At 39.8% G+C, this 16,197-nt stretch overlaps 1 protein-coding gene across 1 annotated transcript; it reads left to right on the top strand.

The window, feature by feature from the left end:
- Positions 1 to 5,466: 5,466 nt before the first annotated feature.
- On the top strand, positions 5,467 to 10,312 carry crhbp (corticotropin releasing hormone binding protein). The gene is made up of 7 exons (XM_053411104.1): positions 5,467 to 5,619; positions 5,721 to 5,814; positions 6,163 to 6,320; positions 7,019 to 7,229; positions 7,783 to 7,928; positions 9,473 to 9,590; positions 9,674 to 10,312. Exons 1-7 carry the CDS (start codon positions 5,530 to 5,532, stop codon positions 9,826 to 9,828), a joined length of 972 nt encoding a protein of 323 aa, XP_053267079.1. The 5' UTR covers positions 5,467 to 5,529; the 3' UTR covers positions 9,829 to 10,312.
- Positions 10,313 to 16,197: the final 5,885 nt, after the last annotated feature.

Here is a 16,197-nt window from a genome sequence, read left to right as displayed (position 1 = left end):
AAGTGACACTGTTGCCACATTGGAGCATTTCCCCCCAAGAGCTGTAACCCATATACAAGTGAAACCTTTACTCCTGCACAGGCGAAGGCATTTGCTGAAGTGGACATTAGTTATGACAGATTCCGCTCCACTGAATGGTAATGCACGTAACACCCATGCAGGGAGGGCACAATGGGCGGAAGCATCTGACTTGATGGAGCCTAATGACGCTTCTTCCCCAGTACTTAGTGGCTTCTACTCGGCCTCTCAGTGCTAAATGAAAAGCAACAGGACCTCTGAAGTGGCCAAATAAACAACCCCCCCCCTCCCCCCCATGCAGATGCACATGCATCAAAGAGGCAGGAAGTAGTTTTAATGAGCGTGCAATAGAAAATGTCTGCATATTGAAGCCTAATGAAAAGTGGGTTTTGATTTGAAATATGTGTTACTGATATTTGACCATGGTGCATAAAACCGCTCCAATCCGCTGTAATGGAAAACACTTTGGCCTTGTGAGTAATCAGCCTCAAACTCACCAGACACATATAGTAGGTGACTTCTGGGATTAATATATATATATTCAATCCAGGGCCCCTTAGAACCTGGTGAGTGGTTTATACATCCTGACCTGTTTGCAAACATCATGATAACAGGGATTCAATTTTGGGATAACATGCAATTTGGTTTCATTTTAGAGTCTGACCTTCTGTCTCTCGGTCCAGATTCTCAAAGTCAGACGTCAATCAAAGGTCAATCATGTGATTGGACAATCACTACAAGGTTTTGGAATCTTTACCCACAAGTGTTTGTCCTTGATGAGTTTTTGTGAAATCAAGGAATATGACTCACCCACTCGCCACAAAAATCACAAAACAAAATGTCCCTGTAATCTTTAAACCTCCCATCAGGGCACAGTGACTATTGACGATTGACATTATTCTTAAAACGTCACTCTGAAATTATGTTTACATGAGTTGCCAATAGAATATTTCATTAACATTTCTGTTTATATCTGATTGTGACTCACATCTACGTGACGTCCGCTACCTCATACGTCCGATATTCTGACAACCTTTTCGAAAACAACCCCCACTGACTGGTAAATGGTATTTATGTCTGTATTTATAAAGCGCTTTTCTAGTCTTGCTGACCACTGGGAGCTCTTAAGAGTACAGGTTTCTGCCATTCACTCATTCACCCACACATTCATACAGTGCAGCTATAGGCAACACTTTTTCTATGAGAATGGCCAGTCGCCAGGCAATTTGGGGGACAATCCGCTCTACCCCCTGAGCCACAGCCGCCACATGTTTCTGCTCATCTATAACCTTCATCAGTTCCCCATTAATTTCATTCCATAAAGATGTTATTTCTTTGATGCACCAGCTATGTTGTCTACACTCAAACCTGCAGGGCATTCATCGTCACAGTGGCAAATCTATGATTTCTTTAAAACAGGGGCCACAGTTTAAACAAAGGCACAGATTAAATGTCGAACATCCATGTACAATCCTGATTCAGTAAGGTCAACATGCAAGTCATTCCTTGTATACTGTTAGCTCTAAAGCTTTGAGCAAAGCCACACAATATCCAAAATATATATAAAAAAACGTTCCTTGTTCAGCACATTGTGAGCTTAAAAAAATAAACAGAGAAAATGTAATTCTAAAATAAATTTTCATATTACATGTATATCGTGGCATATTAAAAAAAAGAAGAAGAAGACAGGACTGGGTCACTTCAGGGGTGAATCAGGTTTCAGCAGTTGCCGGTGCCCTTTGGCCCCGGTCCTGCATCCCTCCCTGCATCGTCAAGCAGTTGGTAACTGCCATATGTTGATGTTGCAAAACGCTGTAAAAACTCCAACAGGAGGTAACAATGCGATGAAGACAAATACATGTATGATATTTTGACCAAGGTCGGAGTGTTCCACTGATCAGGAAATAGTGTTTGTATCACAGTGTCTTATTCAGACTAAAGTCTAAATCTGATTAATGTCTAGTGTCCATGTGAATGTTTGTGTGCAAAATTTGGTTTGTGTGGTAAGTATGTTGGTTTTGTTAAGTAAACATGGCCTAAATAATAAATCAGATCATCAAGCAGCTTATGAAATCCTGTCTCCCTGGACTTATTCTGTAGGACCTCCAACGGTTATCACACAGCGCCTGGTTGGTGGGAACACTGCGAGCCACCGAGGTATTTCGTTTGCTGTGGAATCGTACAAATGATTGCAGCAACACAAAGTTCCAGGCCTTAAAACTACTGTGTATGCAAAATGTTTCTAATGGTTTCAAAGAATTTTCTGCAAAATTGTACCTCGGTGTGGAGAGGTGCTGTCAATGGAATGTGGATATTGTAGCTTTAAGAATCCTAAAATCTGTGATCTAATACTTCCCATGTAATTTTTTTCCTCAGGGTTAAAAGGATTATAATATGTTCAACATGTATTTTCTGTAGAATAGCAGATGTATTTATCTAATCTTAGATATCCAATTTCAGTTTGATTTTGTCAGGGAGGTCAGTGAAAGACAATAAGGAATTCATCATCAATCAATCAATCAAATTTAATTTGTATAGCCCATATTCATAAATCACAATTCGTCTCATAGGGCTTTAACAAGGTGAGACATCCTCTGTCATTAACCCTCAGCAAGAGTAAGGAAAAACTACTAAAAACCCTTTTAACAGGGTAAAAATACTATAGAAACCTCAGAGAGAGCCACATGTGAGGGATCCCTCTCCCAGGACGAACAGAAGTGCAATAGATGTCAGGTGTAGGAAAACATCATCAAGATTAAAGTTTTTAGCAGCATTGATGATGGTAAACATTTTGAAGGATAACTTCAATACTATATGTCAAGCAGTCCAGCTGCAATCATAGTCTATGGTCAGCAGCCAGCAAGATCATGATCCATCATCAAGATCGGATCCACTATAGTCCACAGTCATTGTCCATTGCCGCCAGTTAGAATCCATCATCAGCTGCCACCTCGGTCGTGGTCCCACACCATCAGCTCCTATATTCAAATTAACTCCACAAAGCTTCTTCCTTATTTTTCTTTTTGCCTTCTACAAATGCTCGGTTTGCTCAAATTTATATATACACTGGGACACATAGCTCATCATGGAGACATTATTTTCTAGCACTCCTCACAGTGTGTGAGTGTCGATAATACCAAGGCCTAATTTCTGCATTGGAATGGAATGACCTTTTCAGCAGCCTGAGGCGCCTGCAGACCTCAGGGGCCGAGCTCAGACGGCTGGAGGGCGAGCGCTCGGCGTCCTTGACTCTCAGAAAAGTCTGCTGATGCGACTTCAAACTTTTAACAATCTAGCTATTCACTCATTTCAATTAAATGTTAATTCGTTTTTCATGCACATAAAACAAGCAATTTAGACTTTACGCATGTGGAAATATAGTTTTTTAAAACCAGAAGCAGCTCTAATTACAGTTTCTATTTTGCGTGATGGGATGCATTATACTTCATTAGTATTATAACCAACAGCTGATGTGCAATTTTTATGGAACATTTTGAGTATTACGGCCTAATTTTGATTTTGCAGTTCATCATTAACCTCTCCTGGATACAGAAAACATAATTTTTCATAAACTGCACAGGGATTGTTTGGTGTTCTCCCTCTTATCAGGTCGGCGTCCTCCCCCACCCTCCCAAAGAATCCTACCAAGCCACAATGCCGTGCTGAAGCCTCCAGGGTTTATCAAGACTACGTCACGCGGGGCAGGTGTGAAAGCAGAACAATGAATGTTAGCTGGAAACCAACGCTCTATAAATCACAGCAGGTAGTAACATGGGTTCACTCCGCACTATGTTGTTTGTTATGAGACATTCAGGCAGATACGATCGGAACATTGACCTGAACCAAAACACACACACACACGCACACACACGCGCACACGCACACACACACACACACACATCTTCCACGTGTCCTTAAAACAACACATCTTCTGTATGTTCTCCTCCACTCCAGCTGCTCCAGTTTCCTCTCGCAGGCTATATCCTGTACTTGAACTGGAAACTGTTTATCTATGACTGGAGTGTATAAAGTATGTCCACTGCATGGTGCCCAGGTCATACCTGTGCTGATGGTACCAGAAACTTGCTCAACATTATCCATGGTTGCAAACAGTCGACCACATATTATCGTCCTCGCTCTCCGTGATGAAGCTCCTCTACTGTTATTTCTATTCACCACTATATGATCCCAGCTTCAAGATATCCTCCTTAACTTATTAGAGAGGATTGCATTGTCTACTTGCTGTGAATAGATGTTAGGACATTTTTGGAAATTTCTAAAATAGTAGCTTGAATCTTATTTTCAGTGTTTTTTCTTTCTAGAAATGTTTCATACCCTGCAGCCATCTGTATGCCCCCTTAAGCAAAATCAGAATCAGGTTTTATTGCAATTATACATCTAAGGAATACAAAAATAGGGAACAAAAATGTTATATGAACAAAAAAATCTAAAGATACAATAAGCTAAATAATAGAAAACTATAAACGGGAGTGATTGTGTGAACTGTTATTTCTCAAGTGCCAAAGTGTCACAGTCACAGGCAGGGACATCAGTGCAGTTCAGTTACTCATACTGAGTACTGTAAAGTAATTACATTATATTCTACCTTGACGTTTGACCCCTGCTGTAATTGTAAAAATGTGAAAGAGAAGTAAAAAACATTGTCATTCTTTTTCTGACTTGTCAGACTTATGACCCCATAACGGAGAGCCGGTGCTCCAATGAAAAAGTGATCAATGTAGTTGTTGCAGTGAATAGTTACGATTCCAGGTATTAATGATATCACTTGATCATCACCTGATGTTGTTTCCCAACATGTTATATACTTTCAGATCTATAAATTTGACATTAAAAGATCGCCGTGCTCAATGATATTTTACCATAATAAGCTTCAGCAAGTGTCTTTTTTTCCTCAGATGTGAAATTAAGATTCAACCAACAGGTGAAAAGCGGCAAATGTCAAATAAGTCCTTCAATAAAAAATGCTCCACTGGATTCATACTATCAATATCCGATTTTCTTGGAGTGTGTTTAGTGACATTAAAATATGTTCACATCATGGATCAGTTGTTTAATGATCAGCAGTCTGTTGGCTGTGCAGCAGTTTCACCAGAGAGGGAAGATGACCTCTGATTTATGTTGCTTCAGCCTTTACTGGCATCAGCTGTGTGTGTGTGTGTGTGTGTGTGTGTGTGTGTGTGTGTGTGTGTGTGTGTGTGTGTGTGTGTTTGTGTGTGTGTGTGTGTCCATCCCTGCTCTCGTCACAACCACGCAATTGGCCGGGTGAGGGAGGGGAGGATGAGGATGAGGAGGATGAGGAGGATGAGGAGGATGAGGAGGATGAGGTGGATGGATGGAGTGTGGGGGGGGAGGGGGCGGGGGTCCACGGTGGGTGACATTAGCCACGATGCCAGCGGCTCCTCGCAGAAGTTGCTCCTATAAAAAGCGGCGCTGCGTCGCGGTGCAGCTCAGACTCAACCTCCGCTGCAGGTGCGCCACTTCCACACAGCGATGCGCGTCATGGAGCGCACTTTCCGAGAGCAGCTCTTCTTCCTGGTGCTGTGCCTGTCGGTGCTGAAGGGAGACTCCCGGTACATCGAGGTGAGAGACACTCTCCACACACTTGATCAGGGTTTAAAGTTTGGTTTGTCTGAAGTTCCATGTTTAACTTTACGCACACGCGTGTGCATTCTCTCCTGCAGAACAACGACATCTCAAAAGATGAATTATTCTCTTTTTTCAACCCGGAACTCAAAAGAGAAACACCTGAGGAGTTACTGTATCGCCGACCTTTACGTAAGTCAGATGAAATACTGTGTACAGACTATGCTGCAGTTCTTGTACAGCTTTTAACTTCATAAGAGGGAGATTGAGACAGATTTACACTATTCATCCCTCACAAACACTGTCTGTAATCTAGATTAGATTATGATATAAAATAAAAAGATAAGACATTAGAGTCACTCAATCTTTTGTTTGTTTCCAATTTCAGGTGGTTTACTGAAAGCAATTCATAGATAGATAGATAGATAGATAGATAGATAGATAGAAATGGTTAAAGAATAATTTTATTAAAGCACTTTATATCTAAATGAAATGTATCCCCTCCATTCACATGTGAACGTGTGTGTGTGTGTGTCTCAGGTTGTCTGGACATGATTGCAGTGGAGGGTCAGTTCACCTTCACAGCGGAGCGTCCTCAGCTCAGCTGTGCTGCCTTCTTCATGGCAGAGCCCACCGAGGTGATCAGTGTGGATTTTGACAATGTGGACATCGACTGCAGGGGAGGGGACTTCATCACGGTAAACCAGCAAAACCTCTGCCACAGAGCAGCAGATACAGAGTCTGTGTCACAGAGTTGTAAATCCTTATCTCCCGTTGCATTCAAACTTCTTAGGTTTATTATATAGATGTTTTCCTACACCTGACATCTATTGCACTTCTGTCCGTCCTGGGAGAGGGATCCCTCACATGTGGCTCTCTCTGAGGTTTCTACGTATTTTTACCCTGTTAAAAGGATTTTTAGTAGTTTTTCCTTACTCTTGCTGAGGGTTAAGGACAGAGGATGCCACACCTTGTTAAAGCCCTGTGAGACGAATTGTGATTTGTGAATATGGGCTATACAAATAAAATTTGATTGATTTGATTGATTATATAACTCTAATGTGTGTATAGTATTGAAATGTAAAACTGTGTTTTTCTGGTACAGCCTGTGATTATTAAGCTGCCCGGTTAGACAAAAGCCCTTTAACATACAAGGCACTTACACAAACCTACTTACTTTAGGTGACCTGGCCTTAAAACCCTCTTCTGTGTTTGCACTGATGCTCTCCACATACTGAACATGACATGCTATTCAAAACCTATAATTCAGTGTCTCTCCAACAGGGAAAAATCCACCTCTTTCCACATACAGCTCATCTACCTTTAAACCCTCGAAACAACCATCATTTGACTGAATCTGAAATCCTGCCTCTCCCTCTCACTGTGTCACACGAAGGTGTTCGACGGCTGGGTGATGAAAGGAGACAAATTTCCCAGCTCCCAGGATCACCCACTGCCTCTGCACGAGCGCTACGTGGATTACTGCGACTCGGGATCCCTGAAGAGAAGCGTGCGCTCCTCTCAGAACGTGGCCATGGTCTTCTTCCGCATTCATAACGCCGGCAGCAGCTTCACCCTGACAGTCAGGAAACACATCAACCCCTTCCGTGAGTAGAAAGGCACAGGAATAAAGACACTAATGTGCATAATTGGCACGTCAATCATTTAAGATTTCAGCCCAGTTTTGCTGGGACTAATGTGTGAGTGTTTGGTGACATCACAAGCCTGTGGCGAGGTGCCTTAGTCATCAAGTGCACTGACTGTGGACAGTTTGCCATCGCTGTGTTTCTGGATCTGGAACATGACCTTTCTGAATGATGCTCTGCAGTAAGATGTGAGCAACAGGCAAAACTTATCACCAGAACTGATCAGCAGATTGATTGTTTTTTCTTAAATTACATAAATGGATTTTACTCTAAAATCAAATTATAATTATTAGTTTTTTCATTCAGTTTCAAATCTCTGACGCAAACACTAATTTGATTTTCACAAATCAAGATGAACAAAGATTTCTAAGTGGGTTTGATATTCCTGATCCTCTGCTCATCCCTGACTTTTTAAACTATTCATATGAGTGACCGTCCTTGCAGCTGGTTGCCTTTTGCTTGAGAATCCATCAGAGATAACCTGCTTGTAACAGCCCTCCTTGTCTCTCTGCAGCGTGTAATGTCATCTCCCAGTCACCAGAGGGCAGTTACACAATTGTGATCCCGCAGCAGCACAGAAACTGCAGCTTCTCCATCATCTATCCGGTGGAGATCGACATCTCTGAGTTCAGTCTGGGACACAACCTCAACTTCCCCAAGGTGAACAAAAGCACACTTAGTATCTGCCACAGTTTCGACTCAGTGCTCATGATTCTCCTCCTCGGCATTCTGCAAAGGGTTTTTCTCACCGTTTTTCCAGCTGTCACCTGGAGTTTGTTCAGGATCGTCAGCAGAGATAAAAATAACAGGAGGAAAACACACCAGCAATTTGCTGATTCAGGGAACAATGGATCGGTGACATACTAATATTCACATACAGTAAAAAATGATTTTTGCTTTGACAATTATTGATGTTGTTTGAGTGAACTGACCCTTTAAAACTCTAACGTTAAGTACAGTTAGTGCACTTGATTTGCCAAAGGTCGTTGTTTGACACGATACTGTTATATGCTCGACTGGCTGTCGCTCAGCAGGTAAAGCGGGTTTACTACTAACCTGAGGCTTGTATATAATATAATTCTGTTTATACGAGCGATGTAAACCCGACACCAACACGTGGTCATACCTGTCCTAAAATGGATAATTCTGTATCAACAATGGATTAAAATGACCTCCTCAGCGCTCCAGAGCATTTTCGCATCTTTTGGCTCATTGTTTTGGTTCATGAGTGTTGTTTCCAGGCGTAGCAGGCAGATTCTATCAGTGAGATTTGTTCTGATGAAACCCGCTACCTGTTCAGCACCAGACTGCAGACAGCTGGAGAACACAGCAGCTTAAGAGACAGACATGTGTCTCAGGAGTTGGTGAAAAGCCAAACCAGAGCAGAGAATAATTACATTCAGTTGAGTAGTGAACTGTTTGCTATTTGTTATATCAACTTAAAATCGTACAATGTCAGTATTGTGTATGACGAGTGGCCAAGTAAACAGTAAATGCAAGTTAGAGAAAAAAATTGGAAAATTAACACGATTCTTCCACTCTGACTTCCTCTCCTCCACAACACTTTTTATAATCTCCCAAGGAAATTACTTTGTAAAAATAAGTGCAGGTTATATCTCTTCCAACACATGATCACACAGGTTGTAATGTGGCGTGCAAGCAGGGACTTATTCACACGAGTGTAAAGAAGGTTTTTTGCAAAGGCCATGGATACAGAGTCACAACAGAAACACAGTTTCATCGACAGGGTTGTCAATATTTGTAAGTATTTGTTATTCGATTTTTTATTTAACTACATTTTTAACAATTTAAGGGGCTAAAAGGCTTAATGACAAATGGCAAAAGCAACACAAGACAACACAAAAAAAGAAGAATTCTAAAAATAAATAAAAAGCATAATGAAATTAAGTAAAACCAGATATAAAAGATTGAACATTGCAGTGTAAGAAATTTGAGATTATTTGATTTATTTCATAAGACTGTGGCAAACAGGAAAGTCTTCAGCGTGGATTTAAAAGAACTAAGAGTTGCAGCAGTTGCTTCTCAATGTTTAGTTTAGAGTATGGGGACAGAGCACAGACTTATCCCAGACCACCTGCGGTGTCAAGATGCTTCATAATATAGTAGTATCGTTATTGTTATTATCATTATCGTTACAACCATTATTTACCACGATTTAAAGAGCCATGTGTTGGTCTTCACAGAGATCCATGCCTAGATGTGCAGAAGCAGGGGATTTTGTGCAGTTACTGGGAGGAAGTGGCATTGACACGTCGAAGCTGCTGCCGATCACAGACTTCTGCATCTCCTTCTCTGGTTCCAGTGAGTAGTGCACGACGATCTTCCTCCTTCATAACACCATTGTTGAATGAAGAGGTCACTGTTTCTTCTCCACTGTCCTGCAGCTCACATGAAGGTCGGCTGCGACAACACAGTGGTGAGGATGGTGTCCAGCGGCCAGTTTGTCAACCGCGTGTCTTTCAGCTACCGGTTACTGGACAGCCAGGAGCTTCAGACCATCAAACTCAACAACGTGGAAGATTTCTGTTTCAACAACTGATCCCAGCAGGATTGGAAAGTGACAAATGTATCATTTTACTGCACATTTTTTTTCTAAACAATTTTATTTAAGGCAGCAGAATTACACCACTGAGATTTATGATATATACACATTACTCAAATGCAACAATCACTGGACTTTATTACTTTCCTGTTACATCTTTTTATTTATTGTTGCTAAATAAATCTTGATGAAGTGTCCCTTTGTGTTCGGTGGAACTGCAGTTATTTATATTTTTGTCTTGTCTTCAATATCTGTCTTCATTTAGATGATATTGTTTTTATGTTATGTATGAATTAGTGGTCAGCATTCTTGAAAAAGAATGGTGCTAAAATGAATGTTACATTCTGATTATTTTTGCTGTATAATACGCGGCGGGGAAACCGTTCAGTGTATCAAATGCAAGTACTTGTTATCAGTATGCAGTTAAATTTGTATAAAGCCTTTTTTAATAAAAAATTATACTGCATGACAAAGCACTCAACTCTGGTTTTGTTCTTGTTTTTTGTTTAACTTGTGATAAATAAAGCTGTGTACCTCATACAAATATACACTACATACAAATAAACACAAACATTCCAACTTATCTACAATCCTTGTCACAACAACAGACACAGACAATGTAAAGCTGGTAAAGTACAAATATTACATGAAGTTGGCTCGATGGTGCACTTAAAAGCTATATGTTCCTTTAATAGATTTGAGTTTCATGCTGTAAATAATATAATATATAATTTATTTATCTTTATAATCTATTTATCAAATAAAGACGTGGTTTCTTTGTTAAATAATAAGTTTCTATAAATGTATATTTATAGGTATTCACTGCCCTCCTCGCTCAGGATATTCCTGTATCTATTCCTGTCTCCTCTGTGCACAGCTCCATTAAATTACTCTCAGATCATTAGTTCCAGTGGAGGAACACATACAGGAGGTATTTATTGCTCCACCTTCACAGACAGCACTGTTCTGGTTTCTTTCAACAGTCTAATGAAACGGTGCTAATTCGTACTGTTGTTGAAGAACTCTAAAATGCACATGTTTGAATCACAGCCATGTCTCTATAATTGCTGCGGTTTGCTGTGTTACCAGTCGATCTGTGATAGATCAGTGGGATTAAGCCCTACGCACTGGGTCAAATATAGACTGTGTTTGTTTACTCTGGGATGTCAGTCAGTCTGAACATCATGTCCATCACTGTGGTTCTTCCTGAAACATCTCCAAACAGGTGGATTGCCATGAAGCTTTGCACAGACACTGATGGTCTGTGATGTATCTAAATGACTTTGCATGTCTCCTGGTAGCGTCAGGTTGTGTTAGTATAATGACCGTGATTTTCCAATTTGCAACCAAAACCTGCAGAAGGACTAACTTTTATTCACAACTGTCTGAACACCATATTTAGTGCTGATTAAGGAGTGCTAGTATACCAACAGTCTGAGTAAATAGGGAAAAAAAGGAAAATATTATTATTTTTGTCCCAATACAGTCTTACATAGCTACAAGCTTGGCTGTAATGATGTATACACATCCCCAAAACTGCTGGCTTCATGTGTGTTTTTAAAAAATGTTTTAATATATCGGCAATGAAAGGTTATTGTTTCATAGGCGTCTTTAAACATTGTTGCTATGATCCTGATCCACAACATAAATGAAGCCCAGGTCAATTCATTATCTCCCCCAGCTGCCCCCTTCTCTTTCCTGTATTTTCAAACACTACAGGTATTATTCAAATGATCTGCAATAAGACTGTACATTAATAAGCATCCATTTACTAAATGTTTATTGGAGACATGTGCCCTACAATGAGCCAGAGTAATACAGGACTCACAGTGAGTGGGATAAATACCATGAAGCTACATTCAAGAGCACAAGGCGCTTCATCATCCCCTTGGATGTGGAATTACGACTCTCTCAGGTATGAAACAGCCCTCACTGTCACCACGGGGAGAGCAGCAGGCGATATCTCTGAAAATAATGGCTTGAAAGGCACAAACCAATGGGGCAACCAGTGATTGAAGGCCTGCAGGTGTATTATCATCACAAACACCTGCAGCCATAGCTGGTGATGAACAAGGGCATGATGACGCCATCGACGGGTTGGCAACCACTGGTCTAAAAGGACATTTCTTTTCAGTTTCAATGTCATAATGAGTTGAAGTATAAAACTGGCATAATTACACCATACATATTAGTTCTACTGCCTTGAAAATGAAATGACCAAAACTTGCAATGTATAATAATATTTTTCAAATTCACCAGCTTGTGACCTTCTGCAAGTCTATTAATCCACAAAATATATCGATTGACAATAAACTTAGATAAGTAAAATAACCCCAAAATGCAAAATAATTTGCTGAAATTACACTGTAGGGGTCTATTTTTAACAGCGGATTGATTGAGCAGAGTTCGAGTGAGTATAAGCAGGACAGTGTGTGTCAGGTCGTGTCAAGTTCCAGTGCTGAAGTTAAACGGGATGAACCAGTATGTCATCAGTGTGTCACCAGTGTGGCCCACTGTGGCTTTAGCTTCACACAGTGTTTGTTAGAGTTATTTGGGTTTTATGGTCTCTACATTGTTTTGTAAGAAAAGCTCAATATCACCAACCTTGGTCTGAATAACATTTTAAGAGAAAATGTCTTGTAGAGTAAAACTGAACTAAGACATACATATTTTTATCCCTGTATGTTTTTCTTCTAAATATCTAATAGATTTCTTTAACGATATTTAATATGATTTACATGTGATTTCCCGAAGACTATTATATACAGTGTATTATACAGTATATGTATTATGTTGAAACAGTTAATGCCTGTGGGAAGTGAACTGTGAACTGTGAGCTTGATTGCAATGATGACAGCTCTGTTGAACGCCTCTAGATTGAGGAAATCAAGCATGACATTTGAATGCAGCCTCTCTGAGAGGGAAAGCAACAATAATTTGTCAATTACTCAACAGGGGCTCAGAGCCGATAAAGACACTCAATATTTTGAGTGCAGTGCCTCTCAAAACATTGTCAATGCAGCATCAAGGTTCTGCCGACCCACATGCTCAACCAACTGCGTGTCAGTCTCAGCTGTCAATCCTGAAACAACCCATTTTCATAGCATCAAATGACTAATTAAAACCAAACTTGAAAAAAAATGAACACTTGAACAAACATAATTTTGATAAGAACTATAACTTACATGACAGAAAGTATACATGGAAAAATATATTTGGACTTTTTTGTTTGGTCCATGTCCAATCTGCTAACATGGAGGAGGCAGGGTTTTGGTCAATACTGCAGCGAAACACCAGGGAGTAATCAAAATAGACAGCAGCGGTCAGCAACTGGTTCAAACCATGGGCCACTTTGTTGCTGCTATGCATTATATCGAGGTGAGTTACAGAGCTTTCATATTGAAAAGGTGGGAACTTGGATCAAAAGTTTGTTTCACTTGCTCAACAGAACTTTGAAATAGTAAGTTTGAAAAAGTAACAGCAGTTAAGAAAATAATTCATTTTAAATATATACCAGAGTTTTACTATGATTAATACAAATGTCCCAATCAATATAGCTTCAGCTTTCTGATGTCTATAAACATCATACGTGTGTGGGTGGTATAAATCAAAGGAGATGATCTCAACTAAACATTTTTCTTCCAGTGTGAGAGACGGATCAGGATGTGTATTGCCAAACGGGATGACACCTTCACTGGTGTCATGTCACAATCCCCCGCGGGATGACCACCCTGATTTCCTGGGACAAGCGAGCTGCTGTGGAAAATCTGTCTTCCTCACGTGCTGTGCTTCCTAATAGGATCATGCCTCATCTGTTACTAAACAGCACTGAAAGGGTCCAGAAACATAATGGGGATTCGTGTGGCATCTTGCACTTCATTACCAAACAGAAAATAAAAAGCAGATGGTCAGAAGGGAAATGGAAAAATGTCTGCATCCTATATTGTTCCGTCAATGATTGGTTGAATTCAATTTATGGGGGCATCCTTCTTTTATTATTTTGTATGGTATATTGAATTTATACATATATACCAAAAAACAGGTTAAGATATTAGGATGTGTTGTTAAAATATTAGGTTCTGATTGTAGTCAAAAGTTTTTCTGCAAGATTGTGAACTTAGAGCATTAAGGATAAAAAAGTAACAAAACTAAAACCATTATTAACTATACAGTAAGTTTTTTTTAATGTTTTGCATTACATATACGTATTTAATTTATTACCTTAACTTACTTAAATTATTCCTACAGATACAAAATATTTACAGTTTTAGTATATTTACAAGGGATTTTTCTATACTAATTGTATATTAATGGTTTCAAAATATATGTGTAACTAAAGTCTACATTAAGTCTGAGCACAAATTCATGTAATTGTAGCTTTATAACCCTCACTAAATAATAAGTTTTACTATGACTATGCTGAAACATTGCATCCTAATTATATAACTCATAACTGTACTAATTTTAATTTGTGCGACACTGTCAATCTCTCAACATCTTTGTAATTACATCTGTGAGAATCCTGTCATGTGTGCAATCATACATTTTCATCTACATTTCTAAAAGGAAATAAAAAGTTTACTAAATATAGCATCTTTTCAGAATTTTTTATATCAGCGTCTTCACAGATTCATCAATTAATTTGATCGATTATATCTTACTTGATGTACGTGTTATATAATTATGATTATAAAATACATAAAAAACTGTTATGTCTGTTGTATCTTGTCGAGGTCTGTATTTTATATCCTTTCCTCAACATCCTTTTTTATTAAATGATGGAGAAAGGTCAATATCACATCAGCTGAGGCTTTATTTAAGCTAAGAAACTAATGAGGAGTTATGACACAAACTGTGACGCACAAACTGACGAAACAAAGGAAAAGACAGCATGTGCTGCATGAGGGCTCGGGGCGTTCTTTAGAGACATTTGTCACAGGCAGCAGCTACATTTGGATGACTGACACTGAGTGAAAAGAAACTGTCCTGGAAGTCTTAAAATCTTGATTTATGTCCAGCCTGTATGTTTGTTTAAAACAGACGATCTCCAGACTCTCCTGGTCATGGCCCTCTCCTCTGTCTTCTGCACTGTTTTCATTCCTTAATGGTCAATTCTTTCTTAATTACTCAATGACGTCATAAACCTGTCAACTGTCACGCATGTTTTAAACACATATTTTTCTAAACATATCAATCTTTAATCTGTTTTTGCTCTTAATTGCCTTTCTCTAATTGTTATTTCAGTTGTATCTCCTCAAATCCCATCCGGTGACTCACCCTGTCAGTTCCAAAGTCATAAAAACGACTCCTCACTATAGATTTTACACAAAATAGGACAAATTCATTAGATTTAATTTCTCATGATGTAATAAAATCATCTATTTAAGACTATGTTTATGTCACACACAATTTGTACCTAATTGTGCTCTCATCCAGTGAAAACTTAACATCAGATGCAACCATTCTTTCGTCTCTGCGTTTCTTAATTGCCAGTAAATTTCCCCACCACTCTAACGGGACTCCAGGACTTTGCTGAAAGTGAAATCAAAGAAATGAGGATTTCAGACTATCTGCTGGAGAAGTGCTCTCTGCTAAGAGCCGGTAGCTCACAGGAAATGAGGAGACAATAGTGTGAACATTTTGAAGAGTTTGTGCCGTCATAAGAGTGCGTGTATAAATACCCACATTAAAAAAATTATCAAATGACACTCAGGATTGATTGCAACCTTTTAAAAATTGGACAAAAAACATAATTACTGCATGGCATCTTCCCACGGGAGATTACCGGGTGATTATCCTGCCCGATTACAGCCAATCACACGCAAATTGCATTGTGACAGCGAAAGGCCTGTGCAGGCACCATCTGTGCACATAAAAGCACCACACTTGCCACTGAATTTAGTTTCAGTGATTTGCCTCCACGTCACTGCCGAGAATGTCACTGCAAATTAACAGTTTTTTTTTTCATACATATATTTAGGGGTGGGGGGGGGGGGGGGGGGGGGGGGGGGGGGGTTGGGTACACACAGGAAAACCCTTAGAAAATACAGCTTCAGTCTGCACTTCTGTCCTTCCCAAGGTGAGAGCATCAGCACTTGTGCTCGAGGGGCAGAGGAGGATGTGTGATAGGCTGATGCTGCTGGAGACGCAGGTGGTGGATGCATGCTGGGAACGTCATGCATCATTGAGACACAGTCATTTCCCGAAAGCACAGCCTCTCTCTCCTTCTGTGGTGTCCGGGCAGGGAAAGCTGAATGAGACATGCTTTCACACGCACCTACACATGCATGGCTTTGGAAAGTAAATTTACTAAAGTGCCGTACAGTAAAATCTATTTATGAGATATGTGTGTTATTGTGTTATTTC

This window comes from Pleuronectes platessa, chromosome 19 (genome assembly GCF_947347685.1).
Source record: "Pleuronectes platessa chromosome 19, fPlePla1.1, whole genome shotgun sequence".
In the NCBI taxonomy this organism is placed as follows: Eukaryota; Metazoa; Chordata; class Actinopteri; order Pleuronectiformes; family Pleuronectidae; genus Pleuronectes; species Pleuronectes platessa.
The sequence above is the reverse complement of the archived record's forward strand: the minus strand, read 5'-3'. Positions and strand labels throughout refer to the sequence as shown.

Excerpts from the sequence above, each read along its gene's own strand:
- crhbp (XM_053411104.1), top strand. The coding sequence starts at position 5,530 with ATGCGCGTCATGGAGCGCACTTTCCGAGAGCAGCTCTTCTTCCTGGTG. Across the intron at positions 6,321-7,018 it reads GGGGAGGGGACTTCATCACG|GTGTTCGACGGCTGGGTGAT; the intron begins GTAAACCAGCAA and ends TGTCACACGAAG. Across the intron at positions 7,929-9,472 it reads ACAACCTCAACTTCCCCAAG|AGATCCATGCCTAGATGTGC; the intron begins GTGAACAAAAGC and ends TGGTCTTCACAG.